At 43.2% G+C, this 18,808-nt stretch overlaps 1 protein-coding gene across 15 annotated transcripts in view; it reads left to right on the forward strand.

Moving 5' to 3' along the window:
• Sei (potassium voltage-gated channel seizure) overlaps nucleotides 1-10,654 on the forward strand; it is a 136,110-nt gene extending 125,456 nt beyond the window's left edge. For 4 of the 15 annotated variants that reach the window (XM_076305041.1, XM_076305043.1, XM_076305046.1 and 1 more), the window contains 9 exons: nucleotides 558-626; nucleotides 1,615-1,799; nucleotides 1,966-2,090; nucleotides 3,814-3,909; nucleotides 4,280-4,420; nucleotides 4,952-5,279; nucleotides 6,212-6,289; nucleotides 8,288-8,527; nucleotides 9,530-10,654. In XM_076305041.1, coding sequence (XP_076161156.1) covers nucleotides 558-626; nucleotides 1,615-1,799; nucleotides 1,966-2,090; nucleotides 3,814-3,909; nucleotides 4,280-4,420; nucleotides 4,952-5,279; nucleotides 6,212-6,289; nucleotides 8,288-8,527; nucleotides 9,530-9,860 — 1,593 coding nt within the window. In that variant the 3' untranslated portion in view covers nucleotides 9,861-10,654. The remainder of the gene's footprint in view (nucleotides 1-557; nucleotides 627-1,614; nucleotides 1,800-1,965; nucleotides 2,091-3,813; nucleotides 3,910-4,279; nucleotides 4,421-4,951; nucleotides 5,280-6,211; nucleotides 6,290-8,287; nucleotides 8,528-9,529) is intronic. The other 11 variants (XM_076305044.1, XM_076305049.1, XM_076305053.1 and 8 more) reach the window with 7 other exon arrangements.
• The last annotated feature ends 8,154 nt before the right edge of the window (nucleotides 10,655-18,808 follow it).

Consider the following 18,808-nt stretch of genomic DNA (forward strand, 5'->3'; position numbering starts at 1 on the left):
CAACGTTTAAATGTCCAATCGTGATTTCGGTTCTTTTCGGCAACCAATAGAATTGTACATAAACACGATTGTATAACGCGTTAAAAGAGGAACACAAAATCGATATAAATTTTTTCAAATTATACGTACAAAATTAGTTACGATCGGACTTGCGTATCGTACAAGTAACTGTGTATCTTAACGAAATAAAAATCCATCGAGACGAAAGATCCGTCCTATGAGTCCAATCGTAATTAAATCTTCGCGTTTGATGTAAGAAAAAAGATACATCAATTTTGTATTCCTTTTTCACGGTGTTAGACGATTATGTTCATAGATCGGTACGTTTATTTATCGAAATAACTGTCCCGCTTGCGGGGTCTACGATTGAATTTTCGTAGAAATCGAAAGAAAATTGAATTCACCGATACCGGTGGAAGCTATTATCTTTAACATCGAAAGTAGTTAACAGGATCATTGTAAGTATTAAATATCCTAAGGACACATGTATTTATCATGATATACTTTGAGATGCTTGAGTAACACGTATTAAAATTACTATAAATTTACTTTAATAGAAAGTCAACGTAAGCCAAATTTTTTACGAGTTACATCGTCAGAAGCGGAAAAGCCTGCTCTTTAACAAGGTTTGTGTTTCGCGTTGATACGACTTTCCCTTTCCGAGATATCGTCGTTTAATGTGGAGGGTCGTTTGTAATATTTACCGTTTCCGTCTCGTTCGCACGCAATCGGGCCTCTCTCTTTCTCTCTCTCTCTCTCTTTTTCTCTCTCGCACGTCTTCACTGACCTGACCCAAGGTATTTAGTCACGTGTGCGCTGGCCAGTGACAGCAGCCGAGATCAACGGTTTTTACTATTGCCGCTCGTGACGTACGCACTTCCGGGAAATAAGTAGGTCACGGAGTTTCGACTTCCATTCAACCCTCGCCCTATACATTTCAAACGTGAACTTTGAAGTTCTATATCTCGGGAACTAATCGAGATATCAACTTGAAACAAAATGTACCTTCAAGAGCATCATTTTCTCGATCATACGTGCACACTTAACTCAACAGTTTTGCGATTCTTCTGGTTGCGTCCTTTGATCAGTTCTCACACTATCTCATCGGTTTTAAATAGATGAACACGCAAGTCGCTCGGTTTCTTTTGTTCTTCACGTTCGATGGCGAAGAATTTGGTAAAAATTTGTTCGGTCCTGGGTACGAGTTTGCCCAATTGCGCAACAATTCTACGATTCGATCGATCCGGTTGAACCTCTTCAGGAACCACGTCGAGGATAACGAGAACTTTTATACGCGAAAACGATACGATTTTTCACGTTTAAAAACGCGAACGATTCGCACATGTTTCGAAAATTAACACAAACGCTTCGTTCTCGAAGACGATCCACGATCGATCGAAACGTAGAACTGTCGCGCGATCGTGGGCACAGTTGTGCCCAAGATCCAACTGGTTTCTATCTTATCTGTTTTTCTTTTTCTTAATTTTGCTCGATTATGTAACGTTCACGCATCGATTGCAGATATTTTAAAAAATTGGACGTCCGATTTCTGGACTCGAATGAAATACAATATTTTCGTTTCCTCGATTTGACGAAGCGATCGGTAACTTGCAGGAGGAACAGGCCGGTGTCGATCCAATGTCAGCAAGGTTTCCTGTCAGCACTCCAACGGACGTCGAGGTCGATGCTAGGAGATTCGCTTTCCGTCCACCAAGATACCGTCGAGGACCAGGAGGTCCTGGCACCAATCTTATCCCCAATTGTCGACAAGACTCCTTACAGGGTGATCAGGAAGACTAGTAAGTCCACTCGCGATACTTTCGTACGATAGTTGCGCGAGGCTGGAATCTTTCTTTCATCGAAATATACGTTTTCGCGAAGCAACGATTCTTTCGTACAGAAGAAACAGACTCTCGTTTGTGTTCCGAGCTTTCTCACTCGAACGTCCTCGTTTTCGATTCACAGCGACAAAACAAGCGGTCATGGAATTTTGGAGTTCAGCACCGATAAAGCCGGTCAGGACGTAACACCTCTGAACCTAGATTTCGACGAACCGAAGCAAAGAAGCTCCACCTTGAACTCCATAACCGGTAAGAACGATCATCCCTTTTCACCTCCGTCGATCAATTTTACTCCGTTTTTTATTTTTATTTTTCCTTCGGAGTAATGCCTTCTATCGATTCTCTCTTGTTTGCCTCTACTTTCTGTCTGAGGAATGTTGTTCTCTGCACGACAAATAGAATTTTTAATACTCGATAAGGACACGTTCACGATTTTCGGTTCTGGTTACAAAGGGAGAGTTTGCTATTGTACGGTCACGGAAGATCCTTATGATTCAAGAAGGTACACTTGAATCGTGCTTCGCAACACCCGCCACATTGACGCTTACCATTATAGAATAACCGTAATACGAAAGATATAGAAGCATCTTGAGACATCATTGTACATAAAGAGCTCGGCTTTCTCCCCCCCCCCCCCAACCCTCACCCTCCTGTTTCTCTTGTTTACTCGACTCGTTGTACAAATTTAGACCATTTAGTATCTTCCAAGAGAACAGTTTTTCCGGCCCGGTTAACAACTTTATTGCGAAAAGGTAATTCCGATTCCCCACGTTGCAGAGTGCGGTAATTACAGTTTGCTCTAATTACACAGTAGTCGTGGAGTGAAAGCGGAGAGTGAACGCGAACCGTTCCCTTTTGCTGTTACGCTCGAATCGAAGCTTTATAATTTCATTAACACGCTTCACAGTACAGCCGTTAAACCGAGGGACAAGTTTTGCTTAAGAATCCGTAACCTTTCGCGTTACGTTCCATCGATGGTGGAAACGTTCTCTCGTATCGAAAGAAAACAAGGGACAGTTTCCGTAAGTGTCCCGTAGGAAGTCCATTATCGACGAATCCGTGAAACGGGAAACGGTTGAACTGTACTGGGATCGTTTCGAAGGTTGAATCTAATTCTATCAGAAACGATTAAAACGCTTGGACGTAGTCGAGCGATCGTTTCCAAAAGAGATCGAAATAATTCGTTCCAAGTGAAACGATCTTGCGAAACGATAAAAGAAGGAACTGGAGATAGAAGTACTTTTCTAAACGACAGAAGGAGGATAAGGAAGTAATTCGACCCTCGCAAACACCTCCCCGTTTCCACTCCACGTTCGCCAGACCACGACCTCGATCGGATACATTTTGATTCAATTGCCACTCGCTCGTGTTTCATAAAGATCTTCGTTCTTCCGTAGAATTTCTCGAGAATCTCGTCTTCGTAGCGTAGTTCGTACTTCACGAGCTTTACTTCGATCGATCTGTCTGGCCCTTACGTTTACCTCGTTTTTCTGTCAGCTAAAACATCCCGTTGACCCGATCGCCTCGATCGACCAGCTACGCTCTTCGGGACGATCGATCATCGAAATCCGTATGTCGAGACGTGCGCAGTTGGCGCGAAAATCGTGCAATTGTACGCGAGACGGTGCTCCAATTGGCGTCGGAGTATTTCGTGCATCTTTCGAGGGTTTCGATCGATTCGTTTTTTTTTTTAAGAAACGTCGACCTTCTCTTGTAGATAGGGTCGAAACGGTACGAGCTACTCGAACAACAACGCTGGTACACGACTGTAAATATCGCAAAGGGCCGTCTTTGTTCTCGAATATCGATAGAAACGATCAATCGAACGAAAATCTCGGAGCGAGAGGATCCATTTCGGCCCGAAGCGGAGAACAGCGTAAATTCGAGGCGATCGGGTCGGGCGTGCAGCGTTAAGCTTTGCGTTTGCGTTTGACTCCCGAGTTCGTTAACACCTTGAAACCTGGTTGTTCAGGCATGCTAACCCATCTCAAGCGCAGCATACCGGACCTACGACAGCACAAGATTCATCTGCAGCCACTTACGAGTCACGATTACCTCGCCAAGCAGAGTAAGTATCCATCTGGCGAATTAGACAGGCCAGTTTTCATATGAAATCGTCGCCACGGACGAACTCGTTTAGCGATGTTACACGTGATCGGCTGGCGGGCGTCAACGCGCAAGAAACGGCACGTTTATTACGCCCCTGGAAGTTCTCGCGAGAGTTTCGATCTCTCTCTCTCTCTCTCTCTCTATCTATCTCTGACTTTCTCTCTTCTCTCTTCTCTCTACCCTCTTCTCTCTTTCTTTTCTCTTCTCTCTTCTCTCTTCTCTCTTCTCTCTTTGTTCCGTTTTCTTGGAGACAAGAGACACTTTTAGAGGGTAGAAAGGCTCGCGCTAGCTCCCGTGGCGGTACTGATTCTGTGCCTGGGTTTATCCAGTGACCACCCCGTTGACGAAACCAGCACGGAGGAGCTCCGCCGCCGGTGAAAGCTGCCTCAGCCAGAACGCGGTGCATCCGACGTCGACGACGTCCAGTCATTACACCACGCCGTCGCCGCCGCAGCATCCCCAGTCTCACGGTGGGTTATTTCACCTCGGTTGTGTTCGATGTTTCTTGCGGCCGGTTTATGTACACACGCTCGGAATTTCTCCCGTTACCTGGAACATTCCGTCGATTCGACGCGAACTCGTGGTCGTCGGTGTTTGCGCGACGGTAACGACAGAAATTGGACAACGAACGCAACGGGGGTAACCGAAAAACGGTAATTACGGTAGACGTTCGAAGAGAAAGAAAAAAAAGAAAAGAAAAGCAAAAAAGACAATCTCGAGTAGGGACGATCGAACCATCGATCGAATCGAGAACGCAAAGTAGTACGTCGAGACGAAGTAGTCGGTGTTGTCGAGACAACCGGTGTCGTAGAATCGGTGTTGTAGAATTTTACGAGACCGTTGCTCGGGATTTTGTAGTTTCGATGGAATCTCGAGCAATCGATAACGCGGAGAATGGACTTAGGCCAACGTTCGTAACGCTCGCAACACCGACGATTCTGTCGACCGTGCGATATCTTTCGATACTAACCGAACGGATCTTGGTACGTTGTAATGTTCAGGTGACTTTCAAAGCGGACCAGGCCGGCCTATAGAAGAAATAAACGCCAGAATAGACCAGCTGTCGCGGCAGGTGTCCTCTCTCGAGCACTCGATGGCAGGAGATATCAGATTGATCTTGACTTTGCTTCAACAAACGCTTAATTCGTCGAGAGAGAGCTCCAGCATCGAGATGATGCCCGGTACCGCACCAGCTGGAACAGCCAAACAAAGTAGCAGACCTCCGGCATTGGTCCAGCGATCGGCAAGCGAACCGCAACCACCGACAGCTCCGCCATCGAGCAACGGAAACGGAAAGATCCAACCCAGCACGTCTCACGGTTTGTTTAGGTGAGTGCTCGCGATTCACCATCGATTAGAAATCCCGATGATCCTAGTGGTAACGCGCGAAAAAGATCTGCGTCTGTTCGTTGTCGCGCGGTCAACCGGTGTGTCCATTCTTACACTAGTATTTTTAATCTATTATTACACTAGCATTTGTAACACACGGAACCGATACTTTCGTGGAATATTTTACGAAGCAACGAAATCGACGACAAAGTAGTTGGCGAAATTGTCGAGGATAGCTTCATCCCGTAAAGTTGTGTATCCCGAACTGCACGTCCCGTAATTGTTCCCCGGCATACAAATACGGGGTGTTTGGTAACAACAGGTGTCAGAAACTACGAGTCCCTTGCTTCTGACATCTTTCGCGAGTATTCTCAGAGATTAATGACAGGAATGCGAAACTTCCAACGTAATTTCTCTCGATTCGTACAGATTCACCCATTGAACTGCCGAACACCCTGTACACAGTGTTTCCTCGAAATTGGTGTATACGCGAAGATAGACATTTTTGACAAATTTGCTTCTCGCTTCTATCGATCTTGAATCGAGAAATTGCATTGGTTTGCACCGATTTCGAGTCGAAACGAATCTTATGCACCTCCTTCTGTTCTCCCGAAAGTGTACTTTGTGATCCTCGACATTTGTTCTTTTTTTTGAAATTTGAAAGAAACAACGCCGTCTTTTTCGCACGACACCTTCACGTTAGTCTGTCTGTCATAGCGAGAATAACATGCGAGAACAACTCTCTGTCCCTTTGTTTCGTTCTATTTTTCTCTATCCAAATCAATCCGGTCGAGATGTTTAAAATCCAACGCGACCGATTATTATTCGATATACGTAGAGAACGTTGTGTGTGTGTGTTCTTAATCATTTTTTCAAGTAGAAATTGATTCTGTTTTTCCTAGGAAGTAATCGATGTTTTTATTCTTGGAAAGCTTTCTTTCGAAATCCCTGGATCAGTTGCATTTGATTTCGGCGTCTTTTATTTTGGAAAGATTGGACAAGTTCCGAAGGTGACCATACTCATACTCTTCTTTGAAACCCTTTTGCGAGCAGTGTCGCGCAAGTAGAAACGAAACAGGAACATTCAAATGCAAATGAAAACTGCGAAACGGTAACGCTGCTAGTTCCCTGCGTTCGCAAATTCGCTAATTATTTTCCTTTTTCTTAACGTCGTAAGTACCTAATCACGTTGAACGATACCTCGTTTCTCTTTTTACCTCTCTCTCTCTCTTACCTTTTTCTTCGTATTCTTTTTTTTTTCTTTTTTTTTTTTTTTTATTCTCTTCCAAAACGAGAATTAAAATCGATAATCGACATCGACATTTATTTGGGAATCGTTTCGACACCTCTTAGAATGGTTTTCATTTTTCGTTTAAGGATACTAGTGCTAGACCTTTTATTACTATGTACATTGCGATCGATCCCCCTTACGTAATCGCTGATCCGATCTTTCTTTTTCATTATTAGACATTGACCGAGCATTTTTCACACGACGCGTTCGTAGACGATTCGATTCGTTCTGTAACGTAGCACGTTTGGAAGCTCGAGAGTAAACACGTGGAAGAACGAAGTCAATTTTCTTGGTTCGTTTGTTCCTAGACGACGCCACTTCGATTACGATACCATTCTTGATCAATTTGAAGGAAAATTTCCAAGAAAATCGTTTTAGAGAGTTTCCGCTTTCCTTTACTCGTACACTAGAACAGACGTTGAGACAATGCTTACCGTTGATACCAAACTGTGCACACGCTTAGAGAACTATACAAACGATAATATTCGAACGTTTCGGAGATCACAAATACCGTCGATGAATATTTTCAAACCGAACGAACAACGACCGTAGCGTCGTTAATTCACCGTCGCACGGATTCTGTACGTTTCTCGTAAACGAGTGAAAATTATTCAGCGGGAAAGTACTTGTTAGAAGACACGTAGAAAAACTTTGCACGAACGGTATAGAAACATCCCAACGTCCGCATTGTTCGCATTTATGGAATCTGAACAGTAAACGGAGTCACGCGCGACAGTTTCTGACTTTTCATTCGCTTGAATGACGAATCACGTGACAGATAAGATCACCCTTTAACGATTGTACACCGCTTAACAAAACTTGCCTTCATAGCAACTTAAAATATCCTTTCGTGATGGAAAGAGGTAAGAAACTCAACTAGTAGTTGGTCCCCGCGAGTATGAACCGCCACTATGTAGGACATGTGTTATCATTAGTGCACAAGCATACGTATGATTTGCTAGACCCGTTTAGAAGTACGCGGTGCAATCTCGATAGTTTTATTACTTGTAATCTCAGTCATCGAGGGATCTTCCAGCGAGCGAACGAAACATTCTTTACGACGTTCGAAGGGTTGAATAATGGTGTATCGAACCTGTCGAAGACTAAGGAAAATTCGTAGCGGAAAATCAAAAATGAACACGCACAAATACATTTTCCATTTCGTCGTTCAGTCGCCAATTGTCGCTGAACTCGCTGCGATTCGAAAGCATCGAATTTTACCACCACCGAGTGCCCCTCGAAATCTGAACGTCTCGTTCATCCTTATTCAACCTTTGGAGCCGATCGAACACCCAAAACCACTCGGCTGGAAGATCTCTCCGTCGACCATCGAAACCGAACGCGTCGCCAATTTCCGATCTTTTCTCGTTAAAGCTATCGAGATTCTACCACGTTTCCCTTTAGCGCTCGATAAAAGTTTCCCTCGTACTCCTATCGAACACTAGCGTGACAAGAAAACAACGACGACTCGGTATCGAGAGAGCCGATCTTGTAGAGTAACCAGAATGTCGATGTCAGATTACCAAGAGGTTACATAGGAGTCCCAATCAGCCAGACTTGCGACACTGTTCGGGACACTTAGAGGAATTAGAGGCCTATCGAATCCCCTTGTACATAATCACGTGCTTCAAGTATATTTCGCTGCTACTCGTAGCGGGACGCGAGTGCCGCTGCCCGTTCTCGGCAAACCGTTCATTCCTCGCTTTTCCATCTGCAGCAGACCATCGACGAGGGAGCCAACGTCGACGTCCTCTGGAACGTCTCGTTTGACCGTGACGTCCGATACATCCGCGTTGGCGACCGCCCTCCAGACGGCGTTGAACGGAAGAACGGCACCCACGAGATCGCAGAGCCAACCTGTCGACCTGGCGGTCCCACCGAACGCGCAGCAGGGTCACCTGCCCCACGCGTGGCACAGCCAACCTGCTGCATTTAGGAGAGGAGAGTTCAGGAGCGGGTACGTTACGCGTTTATTTAACCTCCTTCGGACCATGAACGGCCAATTAGCGACTCGTGGCTCGCTCGATATCTTTCTTCGATTTTCTTGGGAGAGTCTTCGCTCTTTGGGACGTTTGGTACGCAGATCCGAGAGAAAGGACACGGTTTTATTTTGGCGATTATTGTCTTAACGTCGTCGAACGAGAAAATGGAAACCAGTAGAGAAAGAAACTCCTGTGGCTCTTGGCAGAGTCCCTGTCCCTGCTTTCGACGAAGGTGGTTGGAAACTTTGCAAATTCGTTCCGAGCTCCCAGCAAGAGGATTGTTCGGCAAATGCTTCGTCTAACGGGAAAATAGTATTCGTTGAACAATGTTTATTGATATTTATTTTACATTTTACGAACGAACGTTACGAATACGTTGGAATTTTCCTCCAAGATTTATAAAGGGCGGTGCCCGTAGTAAGTAAGGCACTGTCACTTTACAGGGATTTAAGTTCGTTCCTTTTGTTCGTTTATCCGACCGGAAAAAGAATTATATCGCGTCCGGTGGCCTTTCGGGAAAAGTAAGTCAGATATTGGGTAAAAATGTTTCGTTTACGAGTCACGGGGCTTAATTGGCGCCGTGTTTCGTGCTCGCGATAACGAAGTTGACACGAATACACGCCGCCGCGAAATAAAAGCAAACGATCCTGCAGATAATTACATATTTGTTTTCCCCTGCCGGTGTTCCAATTCTTCGTGTATAATTAAGCTTTGAATAATCCATTCGATAAATACATATGTATATCCTCTGTTCCGTATCGTGGAACAATCGGTGGAGTTACAGAGCTGTTTGTCGAGATCTCGGGGAAAAATGTGTATTTTTGCGATCGGAGCTACCGTGGCGTGTAATCAAAGTGCGAGCTATCGAAGCGAGCCGGTCGCTTTTTAAAATTTCATCGACACCGACCTTCGTCGGCTAGGGAAAATCGTTGTTGCTGTATCGCTTCACGAGACACGCGGGTTTTTTCGGACCTTAGGTACAGCTCGTTCAACAAACGATCGGAGCCAGAGGGGGACGATCCTTGGAGCTGCGTGGTATCCGTGACCGATCGAGGTGGCAGCCAACGTCCTCGAAGTAGCGACTCCCGAAAGGAATCGACCAATCACCGTGGTTCCAGCGATCTGGCGAGCAGTCAACGCTCCGAGAGCAGACAAACGGCTCAGGAAGGCGCGGCGCAGGCCTCGGGACCGCGACAGGAGTCCTCCAGGCAGACCAGCGAGGACATGTCCTGGGAGTTCACGATAAACGAGGCACCGATCGCGAGATTGGAGTCCCTCGACGAACTCGATCAGGATCACGGTAGTTAAGGCCAAGGTTTACGCTTCATTTTGAAGTAACTTCGGCTCGCTTGCGACTGAAACGCGAGGCGTCGTCGAGCAAACGACTCGACTCGACGACCAAACGATCATTCGGATGGCTGTGGACTCCTTCCGTTTCCTTCTCGAGGAAAATGTTGCGCCAGGATACGCGACGCGCCCGGTCGCTCGATTCTCTCCAAGAGATCCACTCCGATCGTGTCCCGTTCGACCGTAGCCATTATCGAATCATTCTCGATACACGAGTTATCGATTTGCAACGAGTCCACGAATCCACGAATTTTATTCGAAACGACGATTTTAAACGATTCTCGATATTGGTTACCTCTCGAGCGACTACGATCCCTTTCGTTCATTTGTTTCGCTACTTACGCATTAAGATAGTCCGGGTACGGCCATTTTCTCGAGAACGCGTCGGTCTTCTCTTAGATTTTCTTCGCACAACGTGTCACCGATCTTGAAACGACGCAAACAATTAGCGAGTTCGGCCGCTCCGTCGAAATCGTTATTTATTTCTCGAACGCGGTCGACTATTTTTTGCCCGTGGAATATTTACCCGTCGATCCTCCCGTAAAGGACATTTCTCGTTCGATCGAATCGCCGAGGGATCGTTAGGAAAAAATCGAACGGCCGGTGTTCAGCGATATCGACGAAGTACACGCAAAGACGTAAGCTTGCGGAGCGAAAAGACAAGAGGAATGAATTGAGCGCGAACAGAGAGCACGAGCGGCGTCGCAGAACAAAACGAAAGTTCTATACACACACACACACACACACAGAGAGACACACACGCACGCACACGCGCGCACACGAACACAGAGATACACACGAATACACTGTCCCGTGGCATCATCTTAATCCGACCGCAGAAACGAGAAATTGCCTTCGAGGTTTCTACTCTCGTATCGATGCTATTTCCTTCGAGCAATTTTTTAATCGAACAACCGATATACACGCGTGTACACACAAAAGAAACACACACAGACACAGGCACACGTACACACAGATATATATTCCCCTCGAGGCAGCGCGAAACTCGCGATCAATTTCGTTCTCGGACGAAGAAAGCTTTCATTGAACGATTTTCGTTGAACGACGATACACCGGCGGGAAGCGTACGTACAGAGGGGAGGGAATTTATAATAAAATAATGAAAGTACAAGACGGCGAAAGATCGACTTTCGTGAAATTAAAAATAAAAGAGAGAAAAAAAGAAAAAAGAAAAAAAAATAGGAACGGTACGATGGGAGAGTGAAGCGGAGCTCGTGGAATTTCTCGAATTTTTCAAAGTCCTTTGCGTCACGGTGAAAAACGCGTAGTTATCGAAATTAAAATATATCGACTGAGAGAGCACCTTCTTTTTTTAATGCTTATAGGCGTGGTTTCGACACGAGCGCGCATCGAACGCGGGTTAACACGGCGCGGCGTAGCATTTTGCGAACCGTGTAAAGCAGCTGTAAGCCGCGTATGACGCGCGGCGCGCGCGCAACCGTTTTACATCGTTTACACGATCTTGTACCTCGCCGCGTCACCCTGTGCCCGATGCGCGCTCAGCCTTGAAATCGAAGTAAAACTTAACCAACAGGGAGACTAAAGAAACGTAAAAGTTTATCGAAGCGTGTAGATGCACGCGTTAAGTAACGTTGCGACTTTCGGGCGATATCATACGTGTAAGTTAAGCAAGGGCATTGTCTGTGAACGGAACGTTGAACAACTCCGATGAAAAAAAAAAACCAGTAAAGGAGAAGAAAAAAAAAAGTGAAAAAAAGAAAAAAGAACACACACACACACACGCACACACGGAGACACACAGACAGACACACGTTAAACCGCGAGAAACAATTTTGAGTGCCACCTACGAGCAAAACTGCAATGTCCTTTATACAGACAAAGAAACAATTAACGAGAAAATACGAGGCAAGGGAAACATGGAAAATTATTACGAAGAGAATTTAGATAATTACTAATATTCTTACTATTATTATTGTTATTATTATTACGATGATTATTATTATTATATTACATTATTATTGCCATAAAGTAGGGAAGAAACGCAAGCGCGATGGGGAGGAGGCGGAGAAATATAATACCGACGGTATAAAATCGTAAAAATGGAAAAAAAAAAAGAGTAACAATTGCCTGCGCAATAACGATATATAAATAATTATACATATTATATATATATGTGCGTGAGTACGTATATACATTCGCGCGTGTGTATGCGTATACACGTTGTAAAAATTTTTTACAAAGTATCTCGAATTAATTATTGCTCCTAAGCGTACGTTGGTTTCTCTTCCTCTCTTTTCGTTCTCGACCTCCCGAGTTTACTTTTTCACCCAAGCCCCCTGCCCAACCCCCCGACCCCCCCCCCCCACGATTTATCACACAGTGATAAGGGTGAAAAGAGGTGATCAATGATCCCTTGAACAATCTCTGGAACGGTTCTGTTACTCGGGCGTAGATTTCGAACGTTATTTACCATTGTCTGTTCAATTCTTTGGGACCTTTTAGACGATACGTGTTCATTGAAAAATTTATTTCGTATTATTAGGCGTCTACCGTGAAGAGCATTCGTATTCGAACGACCAGCGATCGAGATCGATATCCTATCCGTGTCGGTAGCGATCTCGATACCGTACCACGTGTTTCGATATTAAAAATCGTTAACGATCGGGGTGTGTTTGCGATTAATAAACATCGTGCTCGAAATCGAACGTCGGTCCAAATTACCAACGATCGGGAAATCAACGGACAGAAATTTCGATCGCCAGTGATTACGATCCGGATCCGTGTCAACGTTTTCCATTGCCAGCAATGCGAAACGTGTGAGAAATTGTCGCCCGGTCGAGGAAAACGGAAGTAAACGAAGGAGTAAAACGATCAAAGAAACGAAAGATAAATCAACGTGATTAGAGGAAGCGTGGAAGAGCTTGATCAAGGATCATCGGTCACTGATCTATTCGTTCTTTGCTCAGTATTTTAGGCTGTAAATGATACCGATACATTCGATGTAACGATTAAACGACTCGTAGTTACTTTGTAACGAGAGGAGCAGCGGCGCAGCGCTAATGAGAAGCAGCTTTTTAATTACAGATAGATGATTATCTTTGATTATTACTTATCAGTAGTACACGCAGCACACGTGGATTTCCGCACTTAGGTACACGGCGAAGCGATACGGTTTTATTGTACTTTTAAACGGATGTTCGACGTGGTCCGAACAGAGAACAGCAGTGGTCGAACGGAAACTTATACTTTTTCCATGTATGTCGTATTTTCCTTCGATTAAAAGTTCAAGGAAATTCCTTTCGAACGATACCTGTCCAGATTCCGAGCGTACGAGTTTCTTCGAATAATCATTTATTTCATCGATGGTGAAGCAAATTCTCAATTTCTGGTTCAATTGGATATTTTTCTTTGAAATATCAATGTCACTGCTGTTCTCGAATTCCGCTCTACGAACGTATCGACGAAGATGCGACGCGAACGAAGCGACCACTTTTATCGAAAACATGATCGCGTTCGATCGACCGTAGCAAACCCCTACGATTTTCAAATTCGCCATTGTTTCTTGCCCGTGAGAAAATGAGTACCGAAAAAATTGATTAAAACTTTACCTCGTTGCGTCGATTTCGAGCCGAGTACTCGTACCTTTCGTTCATCGTGTACGAATTAACTGCTCACGGTTCCTCCGGACAAAAGAACAAAAGTAATCGGTTCACTTTAAGCGGGAATAGAATCTTCGCCGATTATGCTTGACGCGTGATTGGCCAAAAAAAGGTAACGACGAAAATACGCGAACGAACGAGACTCGGGCTCGAAATCGCGCAGAAGGTGTTAGGGACTTTTTCGAATTCGCGATCGAATTCTTCCGAAACCGACACCAAGTCCTCGACGTTCAACAAAGTTCAACCGTTCTCGGATCGACGCGAAACTGTACCTCGATATCGGGTTTATCTAAAATCACCGAGTTAAACTCGAGCTTCCAGCAACTTCGTCGATCGTCGTTTCCACCGAGCGAGAACGAACGCGTACATCTCGGACCGCATAGTCCTCGCACGAATGGCTTCGGGTATCTCGATTAACATTTCCGGGACGAACGAAAAAAAAAAAAAAAACGAAACAATACACACACACACACACACACCCATACACACATACCCAAACACAGACGACTGTCATCGATGATATGTACATACATACATACAAGCATATATATACATATGTATCCGTTTTTTTTTTTTAATCGAAGCTGCCTCTCGCTTTTGAATTCTACCGCGGCTGAATCGAGAGATGGAGGGTGATGGGGTGAGGAGACACGGTCGAGACGTTCGAAAGGATGTTGTTCGAGGTAGATTCGTGCCAGGACCGAGATCAAGTCGTCACGACCAGGCTGTGCGACGGAATTCCGTCAGGGGTGCTCCTCGATGTACAACTCGCGAAATAGTTCGTTAAGAGCTGTGTCGTAACCTCGTGCGAATTTGCATACGTTGAATCTCCCGTTTGCGCGTAATTCGACCAATTCTTGACACAACCGCGGTTTATAGGCTCGCGCGTGTTACAATTTTCTTCGAAATTTGCGAGCGTGCACGTCCGTCACCGTATCGAGAATCTCGAACGATCGATGTTCAACGATACGGTGATGGACGTGTCACGCGTAACGTAGTCACGGATCATGCGGGGGATGGTAAACAGTCGAGGATCTCCCGTCGCGGAATGCGTCTTTCGTTTGTAAAAAGTTTAAGCGAATTGATAAGATTAAGGAGAGGACGATGATGGGAAGATAATTGATATCCTATCCGCGGTAGATGAATTTACTCGCGTTTTTTCCCAAATTACGCAATTTAAGATTGTTCTGTATATATATATATGACATACTCTTGGATCGTATCGATTATAACGGTGAGCGCACTGATTTGTAACACGTAACAAGAAAATTTGTTCGAGAGATACAGAGAGAAACAGAGAGAAAAAGAGAGAGAGAAAGAGTGACAGAGAGAGTATGTGAGAGAGAGAGCGAGAGAGAGTGAGCGAGAGAACGAGAGAGAAAGAGAGAGAGTACGAGAGAGGGAAAGAAAAAGAGGGAGAGAGTGTGTTTGGGGTGTGTGTGTGTGTGTGTGTGCACGCAAGAGAGAGAGAGAGAAAGTCGAGCGAAAGGAAAAGCGAGAACGAACGAGAAAACGAGAGGGTCGTGTCCAAAAATGTGTGTAAATGTGCGCGTGAAAGGGAAGAAAATGAAAGAGAGCGAGAGTGAGCGACAGTGAGCGAGAAAAAGAGAGAAAAAGAGGGAGAGAGAGAGTGGGAGAGAGAGGGAGAAAGAAAGAAAGAGAGAGAAAGAGAGAAAGACAGTCAGACAGAACGAGCACGAGAAGAAAAGATTTTTGTACCACCCCCTTAAATCAATTCCTGCTCTTCACCGAAAGCACCCTCCGATTAAAGAAAATCGCACGAGCGTCTTTATTCTTACTCACGTCGAGAAAGAAATTCTTCGCAAGATTTATCCGAAGAACGAAACGAGTTCGCTTGAACGAAAAATCGCCTCGAATTTTTTACAGCAGAGCTCAATAAAAAAACGTTCGCATTCAACGACCGTACTTTCTTCAACACACACATATATCTATATATATATGTGTGTATATATATCGGTATATTGGAACCGTACCGATCGCATTTTTGTCTCCTTTCCTTTGATTTTAACATTTTCGCCGCCATGCGCTCAACTTTACATTCGCACATCGTATCGGTCACCGGTGACCGACGCTTCGAACTAGCAACGTCTTCTCGAAATCCTAACACTTGTAAACTGCGATGTATCGCATTCGAAACGAACGGAGAAATACGATGAACTCACGTTGGTGACGAACACGTTCAACGACGCAAAGATCCTTGATTTCTGCGTCTCGATTCGAACTTCCCTTAATTTTCGATAACGATCGAAGGGAATCTTCCCCGCTTTGGCATCGAAAGGGAGAAATTGAAAATCTGCGTCACGTCGAGTCTCCTTCGTTTCGAAAAAAAAAAGGGAGAAAAATAATTCGAACAGAAATTTCGTTACACTTGTTAAAATTTTCTTTTTCTTTTTTAGCAATACGTGACCGTTTCAAAAATGATAAACCGTTGAAAACTTTTCGAATTGAAAAAGTAGAAGCGGAGAAACTAACGCGAAATTTGCGAGAAAAGTGTGAAAAGGAACAGAGCCTTTTTCATTGTGAGCGAAACGCACGTGAATTCTCCCTCTTTTCAAAATCAACGAGTCGAACACGACAATGTCTGTGATAACGATGCACTGCGATCACGAGAGTATTTATCCGAAACGATTGAGAACAATCCTATTCGTCGCGCAGTGATCAATTATTCGATGCTCGTTCAAGGGAAACACCGCGAAAGATAGACACACAATGTTACGAAACGCAAGGGTGGCACGGTAGCGAGCGCAGGAAATGGTGGGGGTGGCGGTGGTGTACCGGTGGCGACGAAGCCGTGTTGTGTAAATCTATAAGTTTTCATATATTGCATAAAATATGTTTATTACATATTTTCACTATGCCGACACGTTTGTGTGCCTCACTACCCTCCTGCCACGTATTTATCCTACGACTTCTACCTTGATTTTTCTCCGCGCGCGGGGTTGCGACGTGACCGCGCCCCGGTTCCGCATTCGAACGCAATTTGTCTTCGAATGTCGAATTCGAATCTCCGAATGGCAGAAACGAGATCGAACGGATGATCGAACGAACGGGGGAAAAAGAAAAGAAATTTTTAAAAAAGAGAACAACGCAACTGTAGGATACGCGAAAAAGAAACGATAACGCTCGCTGCTAAGTATTATCAGTTCGGAATAAATCGCGAAAGAAGAGGGACAAACTCTTATAAATAATATACGTATATTATGATTACGATTACGATTATTATTATTATTATTATTGGTTTCGACAGAGAGAAATTACTGTACTGAGAGAATTTGTATCTTCTTTTCCCACCTATAGTTGCTTACATTTGTATACGGCAAGAATATATTAAAAGATTATGTAAGTAGTTTTTTAAACGATCCGACGAGAGTTTCCTTTTTCACATTGTCTCGCATATGCGATTTCGTCTCTGTTTTCGTTCTTTATTTCGATGAATAATAGTCTTACAATTTTTTACGAGCGGATAGCTAACAAAGAATAGTAGACTCGCATAGTAGGACCAGTATGAAATTTTCTTCGAATTTGGGAGTAAGAGTTTTACGAAAATATGTGCAGTTCTCGTTTTGCAATTGGAAAATTATTAAGAGTGGCCGTCGACAAAATTCGCCAGAACGATTTTAGACGATTTCGAAGCGTATTTTAAATTTTTTCGTTTCTTCAATGGTGCCACATCGATCCAACGATTAAAAAAATGACAGGATCGCAGAATATGACCCGATAGGGTGAAAGGTAAATCGTCTTTTTCAAAAAAGTATCAAAGTTCTACAATTGAAATAGACGAAGTATTCACATAATAAACCTAGTAACCAATGGAATATGTGATGCGACTGGGGACGCTCTAGAGCCTCATCATTTCAAAATGGAACAAGATTACAGTGCTATTAATGGTAAAAACTCAAATTAACAGCTTCGATAAATTTCATCATCTTTTATAGCTTTATATTCAAGAAATGGTAATTAACCAACTTCAACAATGTGAGAACAAATGGAACTTGAAATTTGTTAATACAATGCGTGAAACTAAGAATTAGTTACACGCTATTGTAGCACTTAATTAATATTTTCCAAGTGACATTAATTTGAAATTTCACTGTATTTCATATTCTAACAGAGAAATGATCACAAAACTTTGAAGTTTAATATTTCTTTGTTTGTTTGATAATTGCAGAAGTGCGTAAAGCAGCATTTTTCAAAGCATCTTACAGTTCAAGGAGAAGGCAACGGAAAATGTTTAACATTTTAACTAAAATATTTCTTCCTTTCTATACAATGCTCGTCAGAATTTAAGAATTGTACCATTTTAAACCTTTCACTTATTTTATGAGCAAAAATTTCCATTTCTTTTTAGAAGATAGGAGGCCTTCCACAAAGTTTAAAACCTGCTGAACAAAGGAAAGGAAGAAAAGAAAAGAGTTCCTGTTACTAACAATGAATTTTTCATATCGCTATTCAAAAATCTGACACTACTTTAATCTTTACATTTTACAGAATAGTTACTACAAGGGGCTCCAAGGATTCTGTTATTTTAATCTGTGTCTAGAATTGGTTAATATAGACTATTTTGTTACTTTTTTTGTTTGTAAATGTCAGTGTCACTGATTGATCCCCTCAAAGCATATACTCAACGATTGGGAAATACCAACGTCGAAAGGACTCTTACAGACACTGTTAAACCAATGTTGGAAGAACGTTACTCTAGATACAACTGAAAAATTAATTCAAAAGATGTCTAAGATTGTTTAAGTGATAAAGAAGTCCAAAGGAAGACATTTAGACAAAAAGACTGTTTAAGATGACATCGGCACAAAATTATATAATATTAACTCGTGTGTGAACTGTACCCTTGCTAAAATAAAGTAAGATACTCTCAACAACCACAAAAAATAATTTCCTATCCAAACTTTTGCAGACAATGTATATATTTTTACATTTTATTAAAATATTCAAAGTCTTCTCTTAAATAATCATTCTAAGCTTGTAGTTGAGTTCATTCGAAAGACATTTTTCCTACTAGAGTTGAATAAAATTTTACCAGGGATTGACTCAATGTCTCCTTTATATAGATATATATTGTCTTTAGAAAAAAGAAAATTCTTTCGCTTGGTTATATATCGCACAATCCTCTAAACACATGTTATTCTACATATATTCTACATATTAAAATCAATCCAACAAACATTAAACTATCGGTAAAGTTCTTATGTTTGAATATGAATTATAATTTAAATTTTGAGTTAAATATATAGC

This window comes from Ptiloglossa arizonensis, chromosome 2 (assembly GCF_051014685.1).
Source record: "Ptiloglossa arizonensis isolate GNS036 chromosome 2, iyPtiAriz1_principal, whole genome shotgun sequence".
NCBI classification, from domain to species: Eukaryota; Metazoa; Arthropoda; class Insecta; order Hymenoptera; family Colletidae; genus Ptiloglossa; species Ptiloglossa arizonensis.